We start from the raw sequence: 22,113 nt of genomic DNA on the forward strand, positions 1-22,113 counted from the left end.
ATACTCCCATAGAGTAAAATTTTAAATGATATAATATGCAGCCTGTATAAAGCAGTTCTCAGGGAAGGAGTTTGGTGGCGCTGTTCTTGCTGTCTCTATAAAGGCTCACTGCTAAATAAAAGCTGAACACAACTTTTGCCGTAGAATTGAAAATCCTCTTCAGATTCCTTCCAGTTAGGGGAAAAAGTAGTAATGTAGCAAAAGCAAGGTAATGTGATGCAAACTTTCAAAAAGCAGAGGATTAGGAACTGCTGCTACCCATGGAAGCTCAAATGCCTGTAGGGTCAGATAAATAAGGTGAGCAACATGGGTTATGTCAAAGATATTAGGGAGTGGAAGTCTGGGTAATTGAGAGACCAGGGCCATTTTCTGTCTAAAAGGGGTGCCCCCCCAACCATCTCTATCCAATGTTGGTGTTAATTCTCCCAAAATTTTCAAGAGAAACTGGAAATCTGATTTTCAAATTAAAACTTACCAATTTGAAAAAAATGCCACTGATTCATTTTAAACTCCTGCAAGTCAAACAAAACACAGCCTCAGAGCTATTCAATATCCTCTGCCCTTTGAGCGCGCCATGAGGGTGGATCCTTTATCTGTCTTTTTTACTCTCATAGGCCCAGACCCAAAAACAGAGGACGGGAACAGAAAAAAATATTTGTACAACAAACGAATTCGCAAATCAACAGTCTGGAGAGAGATGAAGAAGTATCAAGCCCTGGCTGGCAGATACAATCTTTTCATCAGAGCCAGGAGTGCGATACACCCCAGGACCACTGGCTCCACAAAGCCTGAGTGCATGTGCTTTCTTGGTGAACTGCAGTGCAGAGCCAGGGTGTTCTCATATCGTTCCTTCTAAAAGGCAACATTGATCTGGGAACTTGGGTGACACTAAGTCACCTCCCAGAAGCTGTGTTTGTCAATGCAGGAAGGATGAGGAATGAGCCAACTCTCCTAACCTAGTTCTTCTTTCTCAATATAATCCCTATGGCCCTGTCATCCCACTTGTGAAATGGGAGGGGTAGGGTACAAGTCCAAACCGTGAAGGAAAGTTACTAATTTACAGACAGTAAGATACTTGGCAGTGTTTTACAGAAAAACATGCATAAGTATTCAGTGCATCCCATAATTCTGAGTCATTCTTCTACCGCAAAGGATAGAGGTTCTTCATTTCAGCATTATTTGTTTCACATTCAACATGTTCAGAGGACTCTGTCCTCAAGATGACTCTTTAAATCCCCCATTCCTAGGAGAACTCCTTTGTTACTACACCCAGGATCTCAGGTCAAGAGGCAAAAGGATAAGAACTTTGGTGATGAAAATAGCCATAAGTTACATGAAGCACATTATAAAGGGGTTTCCCAATAAGAACCTCCCAAAGCCTCCATCTGTCGTAGAATAATTTCAAAAGCACCAAGTATCTCATACATATTCTCTGTGTTTTGGATATAGGTATATTATTTTTAATAATTAAAAATCCATAGTTAAGCAGAAATTGAGTCCTCATAAAAAGATGTTTATAATTCTACAACCAGACTTCAATATATTAAACTAGAAGGCAGATCCTAATGACAGGATTCTTTTTCCAAGACAACAATGAAAAGCCCCTGTCAAGCTGTCACTGGATGCTCCTAGCCAGAGTGTGAGTCCAGAGGCTGGACTTGGGTTCTCTCATGTGTCCAAGGCCAGCGAACAGGGAGTTGCTTTGTTCCTCCCTGCTGATTTGACCTGAGTTTGCCTTATTGGCACAATTTCATACAAGATACTCTAGCTCCCCCAGACCCTGATGAAGGCATCACTAGTGTTGAAGGTCACCAGGCTGTCCCTAAAACTCAAGTCTCAGGACACATATTCTTCTTCTAGCTCCCAAAGAAGTTTGGCTCCCAAGCTGAGAATTTGATTGGAACTGTTTGATTTTTCAGCTAAAGAGACAATATTACTGAGGAGCCACCGTCCATCCTTCCAAGTTCGTCCATATCCAGGAGGATGCCTTACTTGACATCTTTATCAAATAGCACAACTCTCTCCTCCAAGCAAGCAATCAGAGTCCACTTACACTGATATCTAAAACCACCAGCTTCAGCTTCTAATCATCCCAGAAGTGTCCCCAGAACTCCATATCATCTCACCATTTCAAAGATAAGAACACTAACCTTTAGGAACAGTGGGAGAAGACCCAACAATGTCTTCTGACATTCAATTGGGCTCCTGTGAACCAACTGTTGATATTCCAGAAACTTCTTTTCTAGCCCCTCCCAGAGAGCAGTGGGGTTGGGGGGCTGCACTCCAGACTGTAAGTCAGGCTGAACAACATCAAGCTGGTCTTCATCTTTGGAACCTGGATCCTTGGCTCTGTCTTCAGCGTTTGAAGTGCCGTCTGCCTCCATGGCTTTGCAAAGCAAATCTGCGTTCAGGACAAAAAAAAAACAAAGGTGAGATGTCTTATTGCAGCACTTCCTGGCAACACCAGTGGTGAGACAAGGTGCTATAATCATTCATCCAGTTCCTATTGAAGATGGTTCCTTTAAGAATCTGAAACCAACTAAAATAAGGAAGACTTCTTTACTCAGAAATTCAGGTTTAGACGTGACTCACACATGTGGATAATCTAACGTGTCCCCGGCACTGTGCTGGGTTTTTTTACACAAACTTTTACGAAAGAGGTAGTTATTACTTTATATTGTTAGGAAACTTGCTGGGTTGAAGGCATATAGGCTAGATATCAAGCTTACACAAACCTTTAACACCAACGCCTGTTTTTTTTTTTTTAATCACTTGATGCTGATCCTCTTTTAAAAGGATGAAAAAACAAACATGTAAATATCATGCCAATATTTGTGGAGGCATATAACTCTACATCTTCTATTGTAACATTCTTCTACCGCAAAGGATAGAGGTTCTTCATTTCAGCATTATTTGTTTCACATTCAACATGTTCAGAGGACTCTGTCCTCAAGATGACTCTTTAAATCCCCCATTCCTAGGAGAACTCCTTTGTTACTACACCCAGGATCTCAGGTCAAGAGGCAAAAGGATAAGAACTTTGGTGATGAAAATAGCCAAAAATGGATTTGATAGGTAGGAATCCTCAAGAAGGTATCTTTATCTACATCCTTGACTATCAGTTACCATACTCTGTAGGTGAGTCCTGTCTGACTCACAGCATAACAGAGATTTGTTCATTGTTTGTTAGGAGTGCAGAAAACCTCCAGTAGGGGCTAGAATGTCCAGGATCCCTGCAAGAAGTCCACCCCAGTTGCAATGTCACTATGTCCAAAACCATCCTGGAACCTGGCCAGTGACAACAGTCACGAATCACAGGGTAGCAATCAGACAGATGGACACATAGAGGTGGATCTTCAGACAGATGGACACACAGAGGTGGGTCTACCAGTGTTTTGCTCTGGGCAGCAGCAACTTAGGGGATCACTCTTGCTTTATTGTTAGCCCAAGCAGAGAATTCTTGTAGGCTAGAAGGGGAGCTGACAAGAATCCCAAGGCCAGGCTATCATCTCCACTTTGAACTTTCTGATCCCTTACATATGTAATTTTATGAGTCCCTGGCACTTCCACTATCACACATGCTTTTACTCTCAGACTTTATTTTCAGAAGTCATTTTATTATAAAGCCCATGAAATTTCATTGTCAAAAATTGGGAAGGAAGCAAAGATCAGGAAGAAAACAAGACTGCCCGCACCCAGGGAATGACTATTGTTATTCCAGTTTTTATTCATGAATACATTGTTTAATAAAAGCATAATGCAAAAATTAACAACAAAGTAAGAAATTAATTAGCTAATTTAACAAAAAAGCATGCTCATAATATGGTTGAAGCAAGCTTTTTATATACGCTTTTGCTTCTGCTGGTTGTGGTTTGGTGGTCATTTGATTTGCATTCATTTGAGGGTTGACCCTCAGGAGCAGGCACTGGGTTCCTCACATTCCTTAGACCCAGCACAATCTCTTCCCTGACCCAGGCGGGTTCTTTTCTGGTTCTGTTGTTCTACTTGAACTATTCATTTAATCTTTGGTCCTCCATTCTCCACTCGCATCCCCTCCCCCCCCCACCTCCTTAATAGCATGGATCCTTATAAAGTGTGGCACAGATGCGTGATCTGTGAGTGTATGCATTCCAAGTTCCCCAAATGATCTTCTGCGTCTGTTGTGCAGTTTGCTTTCTCACTCAGCATTATGCCTTCAGACTTAACCAAGCAGCTCTTATCAACTGCATGTCCCCTGACTGCTGCCCCATGTTATAAAGTGGACATCTTGTGCTTATTTGACTTGTTCATTGTGCAGGGATGCATGACTAGATTGCCTGCGATGTCTCCACTCAGTCTTGTCCTGAGCATTCCCAGTGGCAAGGGGCTGCATGTGACTGTACAGAGGTGGAACACAAGTGCTGTGTCAGGATATATACCTGCTCAATTCAACTTAGTTCTACCAGCTATGCCTCAAGAAAACTGGCACCAGATCATATGCCCCCCATTGCCACCCTTGCTAGGCACCATCTAGATCTTTAATGGTTACTAATCAGATTGAAGTAAAGTGATCCTTCATTGTCATTTTAATTTGCATTCCTCTAACTTCCTAATGAGTCTGAGCATCTCTTTATAAGCCTGTTAGCCTTTTGGATTTCGCTTTGTGTGAACTATTTATAACCCTTCCTTATTTTTTCTTGCCTGTCTTTTTCTTGTTGCCTTGCCAGTGTGTAGTCTAGAAACTAGTCCCTTGTTGGTTTTAAAAATTGCAAATATCTCCTCTAGATTCATTTTTCTTATAAATTAGTTCATAACTTTCTTTTTTTGTCACAAAAACATAGCATGAATATTTTCCATGTCGTTAAACATCCTCTCTGTCTTCATTTTTATGGCCGTGTGGTGGCCGTGTTGCCACGTGGATCATTTATTTAACTAACTCCCTACACTTAGGCATTTAAGTAGTTTCCAGTTATTCACTACTATAAACAATAATGTAATGGCAGTATTATTTAAGCCTTTCCATATGTTCATGATTAAATAACAGATTGTCACACATTCTTGCATTTGAAAAGGAATAGCGGGATCTACAGGTAAATGGAATTTCCAGGGTCTTGACACATACATCCGAACACCCTCTCCCAAAAAAATCCTACCAATGTATAGTCCCCCCTACCCAAGGGTTTACAGCAGTTTACACGTCCTTCGTTATCGTTTTTTTGCCATTCTTGCTGATTTGATAGGTAAAAGGCAATGGCATCTCTGATGGTTCCCCCACAAGTTTTACTGTCATGTATTTCTGTGTCTGCTGCTAAGTCTCCTACAAGGCTCTCTGCAGTGGTTTCCTGGAGTCAGACCCCAGATATTCTCATTTCAGGAGTTGCTAGCAGGAGACCTCGGCTGTTCTCTAAGACTCTAATTATCCCTGAGAGTCACATACCCACTAGTGTTAGGTATGTGACTAACATACCTCTATGAAGGAAGGTCATTGTGCCTATATCAGGGGCTGATAACAAAATGTTGCTGTACAGATGAAAAAATGAATAAACTAACCTAGATAATGATGGCACCCAATTTCTCTCTCAAGCCCAGATTCCTCTTCTAAACAAGTTCTTTTTTCTCACTCTAAGATTTCTACTTGAATTTCCCCCCAGACTCTAAATGTCACTGCATCCAATCCAACCTCCATCTGATCAACACTACAGGGCCAGCTGTTAAAGTCCAGCCAAGGGTGATCATTTGGTGACCACACCTGTGGGCATCACTAACCAATTTCATTCAGTGAAGGTTGTCTGAGGGCTTGCTGACATGCCACATTTTCAGAATCAGCAGGTGAGACATCAGCGAGCATCAAGGCAGAGAGTGAAAATGGATATCCCAGGGAACTATCAGGAACCAGCTGTCCTCTGAAGTTAAACCAGGTTTACTGAAGTGAAACATTTGAATCGAGTTCCCTTGAATAGACAGATTTTTGAAAGACAAGAATTTTTGACACATGGGAATCTGTGAAACCCTGTGAAGAAGACATCTGCCTCAAGTGTTAAGTTGTGGCTGTCCATGAGCCTCCCTTGGCTCATTGTCCTAGGCCTGTCTTGGCTTAATGTATAAAAGGGAACAGGGAGAAACCTCTCAGGAATAGCAAGAAAAAAATCACTCTAATCCACTTCATTATCAACAGTGCCCTCTGTTGGAGCCAAAACCTTCTCATCCAGAGCAAAAAAAGACATGCTGGCCCAGGGCAAGGCTGGAACAAGGTTAAGTTAAGCAAGGCATTCAAAGAGGGCATTTAAGGAGGTACCAGAAATCTCAGTGGGCAAGATTTTTTTTTAAGGTTTTAATGCAATATCTTTTAGATCAAAATTAACTCCCCCAAAATCTATGATGAGCAAAATATCAAAAATTTGAGAAAAGACAGGATGCAACCCCCTGTAGTTGGGGGACCACACCTCACTGGCCTACCTCCTGTGACAATTCAAGCTGAGGGCATTTTTCACAAAAATCAACAAGTTAAAGAGACACCACCTCCAGGCCCCCATCTGCAGATTCTGCTCCAATACATGGCACATGGAAAACATGCACATTTTGGAGCCAGACTGCTCCCATTAGGATCCAATGGCTTAGAGCAAGGAAGAAATCCAGCCCACCTCAGTGTCCTCTTTTGTAAAATGGGATAACAGGACCCTTATCGGGGGAGATTGAGTCGAGGCTTAGCACTTGCCATTGTTAGGCTGCCCAGTTGGGCATGTATTGGTGCTTCCCTGGTACAAGCATTTATGTGGCCACTTTATTCACCTTCCTATTGTCCAGCCATATCAGAGATGGCACTGAGGCTCAGAGAAGGAAAGTCGCTTACCCAGAGTCCCACTGTCAGTCAATGGCCGAGGCCATCCCACTGCAGGTCTGTCAACAGCTTAAGCTTTGCTGCCACAACGCATCAGCCCCCATGCCCACAGGAGGCTGAACCCCAACAAGAGCTTTGCTAGGATGAAGAGAGGGTCTAGATGAGAATCACAGGGAGGGGGTACTGTCCCTATAATACAAGCTGTGGGAAGGCTGGCTCGTCTACAAAGGTCTCTTGGAGAGGAAGTTTAGGGGAAGGGTAGAGGAAAGTTGACCTTGAAACTGAGAATGCAAGGTTACAGGGGTCTCAGGGTCTCCAGGAAAAGATAAGCCCCCGCCACCCCACCACAGGTGACCTGTATCTCAGTTTGGGTCAGGCCCAGGGCATGTGAGACACCAGCCCAGTTTTGTCACAGCTCTTCTCTGAATGACCAACCAGACACACTTGGCGTCTTGCATTCCTAAAACCCGTATAAGGCAGTGAGTGGCAGTGACACAGAAACCCTCCCACTCACGCAGCCCCCAGAGAGGGGCCTGGGGTCTAGATGAGAGTCACAGGGAGGGGGTACTGTCCCTATTGCTGTGCCTTAAGCAAGTTACTTCCCCTCTCTGAGACTAGTTTCTGTTTATTGAAAGGATGATCTCAGTTCCACCCTCTGGCCTGTACGCATTACCACAGAAGAGGCAGGCCAGTGAGTCAGTGCAGACAGCTGGAGAGGCCCTGAGTGGGCTAAGCCCTTGTGGGCTATGTGTTGTCAGGGGGCCCGGAGGGTAGCTCCCTCTTTGTATATTGTGTTCAGGGAACCAGATGACAAGTCCACAGTGACCCGAGAAGGAAGGATTCCCTATGACCTCAGCAGCACCAGCTGGGAGTAGCCACTTGGGCCTCGGTGGAGGCTGTCACTGCCTACCCTGGCTTCTGCTTCACCCACCCTATCTACATCCATAGCCTATGTCACCAGAGCTTTGATTTTTAAAGCACCCAAGCATCTGGTTCACAGCTGCCACACCGGAGGGTAACATCTGGAGTCTGAAGCAATGACTGAGTTGCTGATGTTTGGGCTGCAAAATCTACATTCTGACGGACTACTTCACCCCTCAATTTTCTATGGGGTGATTTGACAACAGGGAAGTCTTGGGATATGCCTTGGAGGGAAGATGCCAGGAAGCTCTTCAATGAAAATGAAGCAAAAAAGATATGCAGGTTATAATATGCAGGTTACCTTCCAACAGGGAGCCTGGAGGGGTGCCTGGGGCTCAGCATACTCTGCGATCTGTGGGGAAGTTCAGATTAGAGACAAAGAGCTGCTAGGACAAAATAGACCATCAACGCCCCCTTTTTTTCTCTGCTAAGCATGTGACTGTTCCTTTTTCTAGCTTGTAAGTCTGGGATGCAGACCTATAGAGGTGTACCTATTGGCCCTCTACTTCATGGGCATTTGGCCTCCAGGCCCTGGAGCTGGGGGGGGCCTCTAAACCAGGGGAACAGAAGAGAACAGCAACTTCCCAGGCATGCCTGCACACGATCTATTTCCTTTGTGTTCACAAGTTAGTTCTCCCCCCACCCCCCCCACACTTTCCCCACACCCCCAGACCCCACCCCCGATGTCCTGAGATCCAAATCCCCTTGCTCCTGTCTCAGCAAGGGCCTGGCCTTAATCTGGAGCTCTCAGAAAAACATATCAAAGTCCTTGTTCCAAAAACATGTGCAGGGTTAAGTAAGCCTTGCCTTCATCGCCCCAGCCTCTCCCTTCCCCCTTATCGCCCGTGGACAGGAGAGCTTACAAATTATAAACAAATTGAAAAGGAGGAGTTGGGTAGGGGTGGGTGGGGGTAGTTCTGTGAAAACACATTTCACTCCATACCCCCCTGCAGTTCATCAGAAGTACTGAGACAGGCAACAGGTTCATTAAAGAAATGCGCATTGAAACCACACTCACATGTCAGGATACACCTATTTGAACATCTTTAAAACACAAACAAGAATGAAGTAAGTGCTGTGGAGGGTGCCCAGCCACCGCGGGTCTCACCCTTGCAGGTGGGAATGCAACTGATACAGTCACATTGGAAGACACTTTGCAGTTTCTGAGAAAGCTGAACTTTTTGCATTTCTGCTCCTGGGTATTTTCTCTAGAGAAATGGAAGACCAATGTTGATACAAAATCCTATCCATGAATGTTTATTATAGCTGCTAGAACCTGGAAACAACCCCAATGTCCCTCAAGAGGTAAATGGACACCCCCAAAGCAGGACACCGCTCTGCAGTGGAAGGAGCACACATCCCAAGCCAGGGGGCTGCAAAGGTCTGAGTGACGGAGTCAGTCACATACTGTCTTATCTTACTCCATTTACGTGACATTCTGGAAAAGGCAAACTTATTGGGACAGAAAATACATTAGTGATTAGGGGTAGGAAAGTGGCTACTAAGAGCAGAGAGGAACTTTGGGGATTATGGAAATGTTTTATATCTGGGTTGTGGTGGTTGAACTATCTACATTTATCAAAAGGGCTTGCTAAAAAGGGGGAAATACTTGTATTAAAGTGTATCTCAGTGAGCCTGATTTTTTTAAAAAGCAAGTGTTCTCAGGTAAAAAGAAAGTAGGAAGGTTAGAGCAGAGGTGTGGCTCCTTTCACCTGTTTTTATTTAACACGACAGGGATGTAACTGCGTCCAGAATCGTAGTATAAACTCCAAGCAATGAGAGCTGTCTTGATTGCATTTTTATCTCTGTATCATTTCACTTTATCGAGATAACACCCCACAAGAGAGCAAAGAGTAACAGTATTTTACAGGTGCTGAAAGCATGGCTTAGAGAGATTCAATCGCTTCCTGAGTAGCACCCTGAGACAGGGCTAGAGGTGACAATTTCCATGACAGGAGTTCTGTCCCCAAAAGCACAGCTGGAAGAACAGGAGCAAGAGCCTGTGCAGGGGTAACATCACTGGAGGCGCAGGCAGGGAAACAGCAGCCTGCAGACAGAGGCAGCAAGGGCAGCAGAGTGGGCAGTGCCAGGAGTGCCCTGAGGGTCTGATGTCCCCTTCCAGGGTATGGACCCGGCATGGCCTACAATCACATTGGTGCTACCCTGAAACCCCTCCAGCACGCATCCCCACTTCCACATTAGCCAAGCGGTAAGAGTATCCACAGGTACTACCCCAGAGAAGTAGCACCCAGGACCCTGCAACCTGCCTCAAATGACTCAGGAGGAGGAGATATCTCAGGTTGTTTCCCGAATGTCAGGAATTCCCCAGAGGACTAACATAGAGACTCCGGTTGGCAGGAAGCAGGTAGGTGGAGCGACACCTCCCATGGTCCTCAACACTTCCTTTTTCTGATTCCAGGCCATGCACTCTTGGCCAGCACACACCTCTGCGGGTTTTGCAACAACAGCAGAATATAGGAACTCACAGTGTCCTGCGGAAGGGGCCCGGTTTTGGATCTCAGAATGTGTACAGACTTCCACATTGCCAAAAAAGGCCAGGGAGTAGTTCCCTTGCCCAGGCCCTTAAAGCTTAGCTGCAGCCAAGCTGTCACTATCAACACAAAGCCACGGGCTGGTGACAGCACAGGTAACAAGAAACCTAGTTCCCATCACTGGGATCCTGTCCAACGTGGAAGCCAAACCATGACTCTGTCCAGTGGAATGTAAGGAAACACTGCCTAGGTGAGAATGGCCATAACTAAATGAAAAACTACTAACAATGCATGCCGTGTTCTTGAATCTTAGAACACTGGACTGGTGGCAATGAATTTAATGTATACACAGGTATTGACTTATAATGACGCACACTCGAAACCTGTACAATGTTATAATACAGTGTTAATTAAAAAATGTTTTTTAAAAAGTGAGACCATGTAAGGCAGGTATTCTCATTCCCACTATAGAGATGGGGAAAGCAAGACTCAGAGAAATTGAGATTCAAGTCCCTTGCCTCCCTTATCTGAAATCAACCCGCTAATTAGCATCAGAATCAAGGTTAAATCTAAGCTTTTTCAACTCTGAAGCCCTGTAGCTGTTACCCCCACTCCAGATTGGCTGAGGCAATGATTGACAATGGTGAGAATGATTGACAGTTCCTTCCCTCAGCAAGGAACTGATTCCTGGGAGTTACCAGTCCAAGGGTTCGCTAGCCTGGGCATGAGATGGGCACCAGCAGCCCAGTCCTTCAGGAACTGACACCAGCAGCACACGCAGTGTTAATCCTTCATTTTCAATGTAGAGCCACCAAAACAATGGCTCTGCTCAGTTTTTGTGCTGGTCACTTGATTAATAAACATGTATGGAGCCAGAGTAGAATCACCCCTGGTCCACAGTCAGGGGAGCAGAGGAACCAGCAAGGAAACAGATGCAGGGGGACTTCTGTTGGGCAGAGAGGTGCCTGGTAATAAGGAGGTTGATGATCCATCCTAAGGAGGTGTATGGTGGGGTAGGAGAGGATCTTTTAAAAAAATCACTCCCACAATGGATATTGTAAAATGAGGAGAAGGTGCTTTTGCAGCAAAGCAGACACTCCAGGCTGCGTGCATATTTGGGGATGTGGTAAGGTGCACAGAGGCTGTAGCACAAGGAGCAGAGATTGGGTGAGCTTGTGTGTAGTGAAGGAACCATATATGCCAATAATGGACATGGCCCTCACCCCATGAAGTGGACCTGGAGGTCAGTGCTGTGCTCTCAGCAAGAAGTGACATGGACAGTATACATTGGCCCCCTCATGGATGCTGGGCTTGCCAAGACAGCCCAGGCCCTGCTCCCAGATGGGGGAGTAGGAGGTCTAGTGCCAGGAGAGAGAAGGCAGGAAAAAAGATTCCACAGCATAATGCCTGAAATGCTCCTAACATCACAGCAGGAATTCAGCATTTAGGGGGCAGAGGAAAGGAGCTGGTGACTGGGGGAGAAGAGGTGAGGACAGGGGACATAGCGGAGGCTTCACAGAAGTGGGCTTTACAGAGGAAGGCTGGGGAAAGCAAACTAAGTCCTTGAACAGGTTAGACAGAAGTGTTCAGGATAAAGGATATGCAAAGGGCGGAGAGGGAGGAGGCTGAATCTCAGGTGGTTGTGTGCCACTGTGCAGGTGGGTGTAGGGTGGAGAGTGTGGGCAGCATCTAGGTCACTATGGTCACCAGGTGCCCAGCTGGCCCACCCTCGTCCTTACCCTACAGTCCCAGGAGGAGTGAAACCACAGGGAACTTTGCAGCAGCACCCACTGTACCTTTCAAGCCATTTATTTAGGTTCAAGAGATGAAAACATTTCCAGAATCAGCTAACTGACACATTGTCCTATTTAGATTATTAAATTTTAAGTACAGTTTAGTCAAAAAACACACCAAAAAATCACTAGGCCAACTTTCAAACATATCTGGAAGTCTGCACTCCTGACTTGTAAGGAATTAAGCATCTCTTAAATTCCCATGTAGTTAATTATTAAATTAAAGAATTCTTCATTCTTACTGATGATAAAAATCATAACAAAATGAGGCGCAAACCACCCATATTACACAATAAAAGAGTCACCATTTTTCTTGGACTCCCTGTCCTCAGCTATGCAAGGCAGGTCTGGATCCAAAAAACTTTACTTTTAGGTAAATGAGAAAAAAGAGATACTTCCAGATGCAACTTTGTCCAGCGTTGCTTTCTCAGCACAACACAGGGCAAGGAAACAGCATTAGCAGCTGAGAGCTAGGGGTATCAGTCCTTCTGCCCCCCCATGACTCAGTCCCCAACTGTAATGCACCTCGAATAACACACTTGCCTGTCCACCAATGAAGGTCCACTTTTCAAATGAACCTACTGTTCAGTCTTCAAATTTCTCCTCTGAGAGATATTTGTTTAACCAGAATGAGTCTCCCACAGGCTGGCAAAATTCCTCATGTGTTAAGAATATTCTTTTACCCAGAGCTGAATCTTCTACCTGCCCAGGAGGTGGGCAAACAGCACTGAAGTGAAAGGAAAGGAGCCGAGGAACCTGATGATACTACATGAGTAGGGGACATGGGCTCCCTAGTTGCCTGCCCTTTTGGGTCTTCTCCTGGCAGCCCAGTGCAGGGGTGCCCAGAGCTGCTCCCACTATTTCTCCATCTCTCTCCCAGTGTTGCCATGGCAGGTTTCTCCGCCCCCAGGCCCCACTGCCTCCCTTCCCACCCCAGACTGTCAGACTTAGGAGCACACGTTTTGTGTCAGTCCAAATGTCTTCAATGGCTCCTCGTGCTTTCTAGGACTATTCCCAAGCTCTCAAACTTTGATGCTAGAGTTATCCTCCCCTGTCTGATCGCCTGCTCACCCTCAAGGGTGTCTGGACAAATGAACGAGTCCCTTATTCTCTGACCCCTGTGCCTTTATTCAGGTGTCTCCTGGGATGCCCCTGCTTCAGGTCAACGCGTAAATCCTGGCCCTGTCCAAACACAACTCCTGGCAGCATTCTGGGCACAGCCTCCCCTGACACCCCAGCCAAGAAATAACATCCCCTCAGTTAAGCTTCTGACTCCATCCTCACTGAACAATCCTGTGAGTAAAAAGCAGCCACCACCACCAGCTTGCAACAGCACTTTCTGGAAATTACACCAGGGTGCAGAGGGGTAAGGATCACGTCACTCATCAGTGGGGCGAAGTGGATATCACTTGTGAGGGATGTGATTTGTGGAGTCAAGCAGAATAAAAGTGCGCACCTTGTAAGTCCTCAATTTATCGTTTTTTTTCCCCCTCTGGTACTTACTGTCTACAATAGCTCAGTCACACGTCACTTTCTTCCCTAAGTGCCAGGTCCTCCACACCCTAAAGGAAAGGGATCCTATGAAACTTGTCCTAAGTCGAAATGCCAGGAAGTGACCATTCACTTGCATGGAAATTTGTTACATGTTCTCAAACCCCCAATAACCGAAATATGCCAAATAACACATAAAACCTAAAATAACACTCACATGCAGTAAAAGCAGGAATGATAGGATATATGCACAGCCTGTTGCGTGGTTCCAGGGAAGGAGCTGGCGGTGCCACCCTCTGGGGCTAACCCCTCCTTCACGCTGGAGGCCGTAAAACAAACACTGCGGCTATTTTCGTTTTCTCTCTTTTGCAGTAAAAGCGAAAAGTGAGAAGTGAAGGGGCGTAAGGAGAAACTTCAAAAGGGTGGGATAGCCTTGTCGTTACTCATGAATACACTTTTTCTTTCTCATTTCCCCAATCCTAAGTTTCTATCAATTATATAATTCCTCCGTTATTTAATGTAGGGGGGAGGGATAGGTCATCCCGTTGAAAAACACATTAAAATGAGATTAACCAAACACTTTAAATTTTGTGGAGCAAGAAGTATTTCTTGAAAAGGTGATATGTTAGAAGGGTGACTGTGTGGTGGGAGGGGTCCCCTCCAGCCAGAGGAAGCAGCAGGATGACCTGAGGGGTAACGGGCCTTTCAGCCAAGCCTTCTTACTGCCAGGTGATAACTGTGTCAGTTAAGAAATGAAATGTGTGTGGCAAGAAAAGGGAAAATAAAATAACAAGCCTGTTTTGATTGCAGGGTAGTGGCCCCCTTTTGAATGTCGTTTTGTTTTGTTTTTCACTTCTGATCATTTTTCTGTGCTGATTGTTGCGACCTCTCAAAGATCATGAACCGTTGCATGCGTGCCCGTGGCCCTGCCCCAGAGTCCTGGAAGCTTCAGGGACCGCAGGTGAGTGGAGGAAAGCGCGCCCTGCTGATCGCTCCTCCCGCGGCCCTCCAGCTTCTAAAGGGCCTATTCTCAGGGCACAGACAGGGGGCAAGAGCTACAGGGTCATTCTGCCCGGCATTTGTTACACGCGTCTCCCGGCTAGCATCCTTCTACGCGTGGGCGCGCACTGCCTGGTCTGGTCGGGTCTCAGAGAACCCAGGGCAAGGCCTGCAGGCTCATCGCGGCGTGTTTCAGTGTCAGTAAACCAGCATGCCCCGACCAGCCTCCATAACATAAATTCTTCACGTGTACAGAGCTTTATTTGCCTGTGATTACAGCTCATTTGGTATGTTGTGCTACACTTTAAATATCAGTGATACTGGTGTGCTCCTTGGACAATTTTCTTTTTATTATTATATTGAAAACATAAAAATCACAGGCATTTCCCCCTTTGGGTATGTTCATTTTCATAGCCACGTATCATATTGTGTAATCGACTCATAATCATTTGATTGCATTAATCATCCATAGTCTGAGCCCATGTTGCCTTTGCTGTATCTGTATAGTTCCTATTTGAGGACCAGGAGCATGTTCTTGGCCCAGGGAGCATATCCCATTCTCTCAATCCCTAACAAATGGTTGCAGGGTGTCTCCACTGCCATTGTGAGGGGAGCTGGAGGAAAGAACCCCTGGAAAATCGCAGAGCCTGTGAATCATCTGCGAAGGTGGCTTCTCAAAAGGTTTAATCATTGGGCACATAGGGAAGAAGCAGCTTTCACACTTCTGTCAAACGCTAACTGTTCTTTTCCAGAAGTGTTGTTTCCTCATGTTTTTAGTGGTCATGTTGCCTGGTACAAAGTGCACATGCATTAAAATTGGGTGAACTTAGGTTCCTATGTCCCAGCTTAGTCACTTAATGCCTGAGGGTGAAGGACCTTGCCTATCTGGGCCTCTGCTTTCTCATCTCTAAAATGGGAGTAATAAAACTGATCCCACTGTGAAGATTAAGTGACTTTGAAAATACTGGTGTCCTACCCAGTGCCTGGTTTATTGTAAGGACTAAATTCATTCCTTTTACTCTCCATGTTGTCTTTCTTTTTAGAATTATTTGGGACAATGACATTTTACTTCTCTGACTTTCCTGTTCCCCACAAAAGCCTCTGGCCATGGAAGTATCATTTTTTCAGAAGGGTGCTGCCTAAGAGATGTATGAAGCCAATCACGAATGGAAGCCATGTGCATAGTGTTAAAGTTAGGTGGGGTGGAGGGGAGATTAAAAAAGTAAAAATAAATGGGCCAGATTAAAACTATTTAGTAAAATATATTTTAAAATATATTTTATTTAGCTCATATCCAAAATATGTCAATATATAATCAAAATTTTCCATATTGAGTAATAAGTATTATTTCATATTTCTTTTGTTATTGTTTGTTTAGAATGTCTTTGAAATCTGGTGTATATTTTATACTTACAGAGCATCTCAGTTCAGACTGGCCTAGAGGCTACTAGATGGGCATGGCTAGAGCTACTGTATCAGATAATGCAGGCCTAGATTTTAAGACCTAGGCTTTTTACAGCTGTGCAGATCTTCAAATAGGACTGCAGTCAAAAGTTTAGGATTGTTGCCTGGAGACAGCAACATTTCAGATACAAAATGCAGATGCATTTTGATGATTTGCTACACTTCGAAGAGGATAACAAATGCCTGGCCCTAGTAGTAAGTAAAGTGAGTAACAGCTCTAGCTCTTCAAGGAACTCTGAGGAGCTTTTCTCTATCTTCCCCCTTTTCTCCCTGCACAAATATCCCCCCTCTCTCCCAGCTGGCCAAGTGGCTCTGCTTTTCTGCCAAGATGGTCACTCAGGGGTGATGGGAACCAAGATTTCATTTTTCCACTTCATGTCTAACAGGCATCTCCACTGTTAAATGTCCATACTGACATTCTGGAATAACCACTACCTTACAAATACACTCCTTCTGCCCTGGAGCCAGCTCAGTAAATGACAGTTCCACTCCCCCTGTTACTCTGGAATCATCTTTAACTTCTCTCTCTCACACCCTATACTTAAAACATCATCAAATTCCACTTTCAAAAAGAACCTGGGATCTTACCACTCTGACCACCTCGCATCATCTTTATGACGATGACAGTGGGGCAAGCCAGAATATCACAATAGCCTCTTAACTGGTAGTCTTGATTCGTCCTTTGCTCCCCAATGAGGAGCTAAAATTATTCTTCTTTAAAGTGCAAAAATACATCACCACAAATCAAAAAATATGTTTTAATGATAATTGAAATGATATAAAAATATAAACCACCTAGGAACAAATCTAGGCAAAATAAGCACTGCTTTTATAAAGAAAATGATGAAATTTTATTTTAATAATATTAAAGAAGATCTAAATAAATAAAAAGATAAGGCATTTTCATGAATTGGAGAAAATTCAATGAATTTCACAAATTGGTGTTTTTTTATAAAGATTTCAGTACTCCCCAAATTAAATTTCCAATCAAATCTGAATATAAATTTTTGACCCTCACAAGCTGATTGTAAGATGTATATGAAGGAAGAAATTATTAAGATATCAAGATAGGGCCTCCCTGGTGGTGCAGCGGTTGAGCGCTGGGTTGCAAAGCTGCACGCAGCCTCTGCAGCGCCGGTTCGATCCCCGGGCACTGGGCGAGGGTCCCACATGGCGCGCAGACCTCTCCTGCCGCCCGCTGCTCCCCTCAGCAGTGTACTTCGTCAGTCTGCCTGCTCTGCTCTCCCCTCTGGCTCTGGTGAATTCTCTCACCCTCCCGCGCTTCTGACTGTACTCAGTGCTTGTATAAATAAATAAATAAATTTAAAAAAAAATCAAGATAGAAGGGAAAAAATGAGGAGACTTTCTAGTTATCAAAATTTATGACAGACCTATAGTTAACAATATTATATAGTATTGACAAAGAGATAAACAAATTGACAAAATAGAAAACACAGAAAAAGATCCACATAAAAACAACTTGATTTATGACAAAACTGTCATAGATCGGTGCCTAGTGAGTGGCCTTTTTAACAAATGGAGCAAAGATTCTTGGTTATGCACATGAGAAAAACAAAATAAAATAGAATGTTACCCTCTATCTCATACCATACAGGAAAATCATTTCCAGGTGAGACTACAGGCTTAAATGTGAAAAGCAGAATTATAAAAATATTTTAATAATGTAAGGGAGTCATTTCATGACTTTGCGGTGAAAAAGAATTTATTAGATAACACATAAGGGCATATCATAAAGGAACATATGTGTAAATTAAGCTCATTTGAAATTAAGAAGTTCAAACATTCATAGGAATAACAAGAACAAAGAGACAAGTTTAAAAAATGGAAAACATTTACAACATATATAAATCACAAAGGATTAATATCTGAATATATGTTGAATTATGACCCCCTGGGGAAGTGGGCAAAATTTTTGAACAGGGAAGACAATCCAGATTGGCCAAAACATGTAAAAAAGATGCCCAGCCCTAGTAATTCAGGAGACGCACATTAAAATAGATACCTTTTCATTTTTACCAGACTGACAAAAATTAAAACTGTCGCAGTATTAAATATTGGTAAAGATGTAAGCACAAAAACTTCAACGTATTGCTGACGGGTGGACAAAATGGCTTTGGAAAGCTTTGGAAAGCTATAATCATTCAGTGAAGCTAAAGGTGTGTATAGTCTATGACCCACTAATCCCCCCTCTTGTGTACATAACCCTTGGAATTCTTGTACACCTGCCCCTGGATGGACACACAACTAGAGGCCTAGCAGCATATACCAGTATCAGCAGCAACTAGAAATACCCCAGTGCCTTCAGCAGTACCATGGAGAAGTATATCAAGGTATAGTCATATATACAGAACACTATACAGCAGTAAAATGAATGAATTAGAGGCACATACAACAACATAAAGGAATTTCAGAAACATAATTATGAGCAAATTTAGCTGTCTTAAAAAATACTTAATTCCCATTGACAAAGTTCAAAAACATACAAAGCCAAATAAAGTACTTAGCAATATAATTATCCAAGTTAGAACTATAAAAAAAATAGTAAGGGAATAATAAGCCCCATGTTAGGTCAATAGTTTTCTCTAAAGAGAGAGAGAGAAGGACAAGCACACTGAGGGCTTCAAAGATACTAATGATTATTAAAAAATAAATAAACCTACAGTGGAGCACATGGGTATGTCCTTCTTATGCCTTATATTCTAACTTGTTCTAAACTTTCTTTTCTATCTACCCAACATTAGAAAGCTTCCTAAGTGTGGGGGAGTATAGCTCAGGTGCTCATACCAGAAAGAAAGGTGCTCCCTGGCCTGTCACCGCCCCCCTGCCCCTCACCAGGCCCCTTTCTCTACACCTTGACCAGTTTCCAGTGCCCCTGACAAGAATACTCCTCAGAAACCCATGGGGCTCAGTTCTTCCCTTCCTTCAGGCCTCTTCCTGGCCTTTCTACTATGCTCCTTACCCCCTGCTCTCCAGCCCACTTCAGTCACGGTACCAAGAGCCACTAACTCCTGCGCACTGTCTCTGGCACTTGTAACAGTGTCTGGAAGGAAGTAGCTCTCAGTAATTATTTGTCGAATATTAAGCATAAATTCACATCAAAATCTGAGTGTTCCATGGAAGGGGTAACACACGTGGGATCCTCATGTTAGAGAATTAGCTCCCCATCACTTCACAGAGGTTAGGACCACAGATTGGTTTAATGCTTTATAAGGTATGATTTTAGGAGGAGAAAAGAGCAAATACTCCATGATCCAGGTAGACCTTATTCAGAAAATGTTGGCGTTTCTAAGGTTTTATGTAGTAATTCAGATGAGAAAATGGAGGCCTGGAGAGGCACCTACTTACCAGATCTGCAGAGCGACTGACTACAGGGCCAGGACAGAGCCAACCTTCTAAGTAACCAGCCTGAGTGACACCCACTGCTCAGCAGCCTCTAAGGAAGCTGGACTGTAAAGATTCATGGTTAGCCCTCTCTCTCCAACTCTGGATAATTGGCACAGATAGCCTCATGCTTAACAGGTCACCTTGGCAGAACAGTGGGAAAAGACTTGACTTGAGGTAGGAGGGTAAGGAGCAGTGCTAAGGCCTGGACTGGCTCAGCAAACACCAGCAGGACAGACACCCCAGCTGACCAGGTCTTCAGAGTGGCCCTGACCACATGTGCCACCAACAACGCGTACTTTCAGCTCATCAATTTACCTTCTCTCCCACATCCACAAACCCGGCTCAGGCACTGGTGGTCACATGTGCTCACAAGCTCAGCTTTCCAGGAGGTGGCCTGTAGGCCCCTCTCTGGCAGGCAGCACCCACCTACCCACGTCTGCACTGGCCTGGCATAGCCAACACTATGGACCTACCTGGAGATTTGTCGGTCAGGCCCTGCTGTTATCAGATGCCATGGGCCCTCCCATGGCCGACCGCAGCCTTTCAGGCCTGGGAAAACAAAACTGGCCCAGCATCGTCAGTCAGTCTTCAATGGCGTTTCACTATGAATCACCCGAGCTGGGTCTGTGTTCATTTCCTGGAGAAAGCAGAAGTGGAGAGTCAGCAGATGCCTGATTCTGCTCACTCTCTAGCCATCAATAGAACCGCCTGAGTTCTGGTGGGTGAGTCCAAGAAAGGCTCCTCCAGGCAGGGCACTCAGCAGTCAGGCAGTTTTGGGTCAGTGCAAAGACAAGAAGGAAAAGCTCGTGAAAAATGGACAGAGCTCTGCCCTGAAGTATCAGGCTGGATTTTCTCTCTTTCCCTTGGTCCTGCATATCCTCTTTGAAAATCTGAAATATAATAATGGTGTTTAGGTGAATCTAATTAGAGGTGTATCTAAAGCGGACCCATGGACTTGACCTGAGATCATTAGCCTTCTCCTCCTCCTTCTCTGTCAGGCCCAGAGAGACCCTACCTGGATTCCTTCTTCCTCCATTCCCAGATCTAACCTGTGTCATTGATCAAGGGAGTCCTCTCAGATCAGATGGCAAACTATGGATAACATTGATGTCATGATGAAAGAAGCATTTTTTTATTTCTTTTTTTTAAAAGATTTATTTATTTTTATACAAGCAATGGGTATAGTCAGAAGCGCGGGAGGGTGAGAGAATTCACCAGAGCCTGAGCGGGGAGCAGAACAGGCAGACTGATGAAATACACTGCTGAGGGGAGCAGTGGGCACGGCAGGAGAGGTCTGTCGCGCCATGTGGGACCCTCGCCTGCAGCCGAACTGGCACTTCAGAGGCTGAGGGCAGCTTCACAGCCCAGCGTTCAAACGCTGCGCCACCAGGGGAGGCCCTGAAAGAAGCATTTAAATAATAGTATAAATGTCCCTGAAACTCATCACTGAGCTTCATGTTCCTTTGGGTTTATTAGATTGAACCATTTCATACCCACTAAATATAACATCATCATATGGGACCAGCCATATGATGGGTACAGGCACCTCCCTGTACCAATGAACAAGAGAGGTTGTTAGCATGAATGCCTGATCTTTCAAGCTAGCTCATCACTTGTTCCTAGCTTACAACCAACCTACCATTTATGAGAAGCTAAAAATGAGAAGCAAAGGGGCTCTGGAAATGTTTTAAAGAGGAAAACAACTTTCAATGAAACCTCAGCTCACGCATGCAAACTTGCCAGCAGACAGCCACCAAAATTGGAGACCTGTCCGATTGAAGAACTGGGCCACATGCTCATTCCCTAACAGGAGTCAGAAGTACTAACAAACCTGTTCAAGTTCTCACTTCTCATCCACTGTCCATAGGTAGCAAAGAAGCCGGGATGATGCACAGAGCAGGGCACCACAGAACAACCTCAGCCATGCAACAGGTGTAGGCAGCAAGAGCAGCACCACCTTGTCAGGCCAGGATGGCCCCTAATATCTTCTAAAGCAACAAATTAAAATCTATAGTTATCCCTTTTCTAAGATCCATTGTGCTATAGTGTTTACCATTATGGGTGGGAAAATATTAATGGTCTCAGCAGTTGGTACAAGATTTTTTACTAGGAAAACCCTGCTTTTGTTAAGATAGTAGAGGCTGGGCTCCTGGGTTAAAATTTACTTCTATACTGGGACAGTTAACATTTGTGAGTCTCTGCTTCTTATTTGTGGAATGGGACTAATGTGATATCAAAAAGAACAAATCAAGTAGTATTTGCGAGAGGATTTTTAAACTCTTAAAAGACCATATTAGTTGTTATTACTGAGTTATTATTATTGAGGGGGCTGCCCATATTGACACTGAAGCAGCCAGGGCAACTACGAGCTGCTCAGGTAAAAGTATATTTCTGTTAAGGGGAAATGTGAGATTCTATGAATTTTTTAAATGTTCAAAAATAGCAATTGTACTTCTGTTTCTAGTTATGACATGCCATCCTACTGAAAGCAACTCTAAAATAGGGCAAATATACGAGATACCTATTTTCAGACATTGATAGCAAGCAGCATGAAACTGTGATCCTTGACACAAGAAAGACACACAAGGTGAGTCCCACTGCCACCCGTTTTCTTCCAATGGGGGCTTTCCTGTCATGGTACAACACATAGGGCCCCGGGGCAGCAATCTCCCTGAACTGAAAAGGTGTAAGATTATTTTCATAACCCTATAAGTAATGCAAAATTGGGATA

At 44.3% G+C, this 22,113-nt stretch overlaps 1 protein-coding gene across 1 annotated transcript in view; it reads right to left on the reverse strand.

Moving 5' to 3' along the window:
• WDFY4 (WDFY family member 4) overlaps positions 1–19,358 on the reverse strand; it is a 223,540-nt gene extending 204,182 nt beyond the window's left edge. Inside the window, exons 1-2 of the mRNA XM_054690149.1 lie at positions 19,344–19,358; positions 2,151–2,401 (exon numbers count right to left, since the gene is read on the reverse strand). Of these exons, the coding sequence (XP_054546124.1) occupies positions 2,151–2,384 (234 nt within the window). The 5' untranslated portion in view covers positions 2,385–2,401; positions 19,344–19,358. The remainder of the gene's footprint in view (positions 1–2,150; positions 2,402–19,343) is intronic.
• Between the last annotated feature and the right edge of the window lie 2,755 nt (positions 19,359–22,113).

The sequence above is a fragment of the Talpa occidentalis genome, unplaced genomic scaffold (genome assembly GCF_014898055.3).
Source record: "Talpa occidentalis isolate TD23 unplaced genomic scaffold, MPIMG_talOcc4v2.1 talOcc4.8, whole genome shotgun sequence".
Lineage (NCBI taxonomy): Eukaryota > Metazoa > Chordata > Mammalia > Eulipotyphla > Talpidae > Talpa > Talpa occidentalis.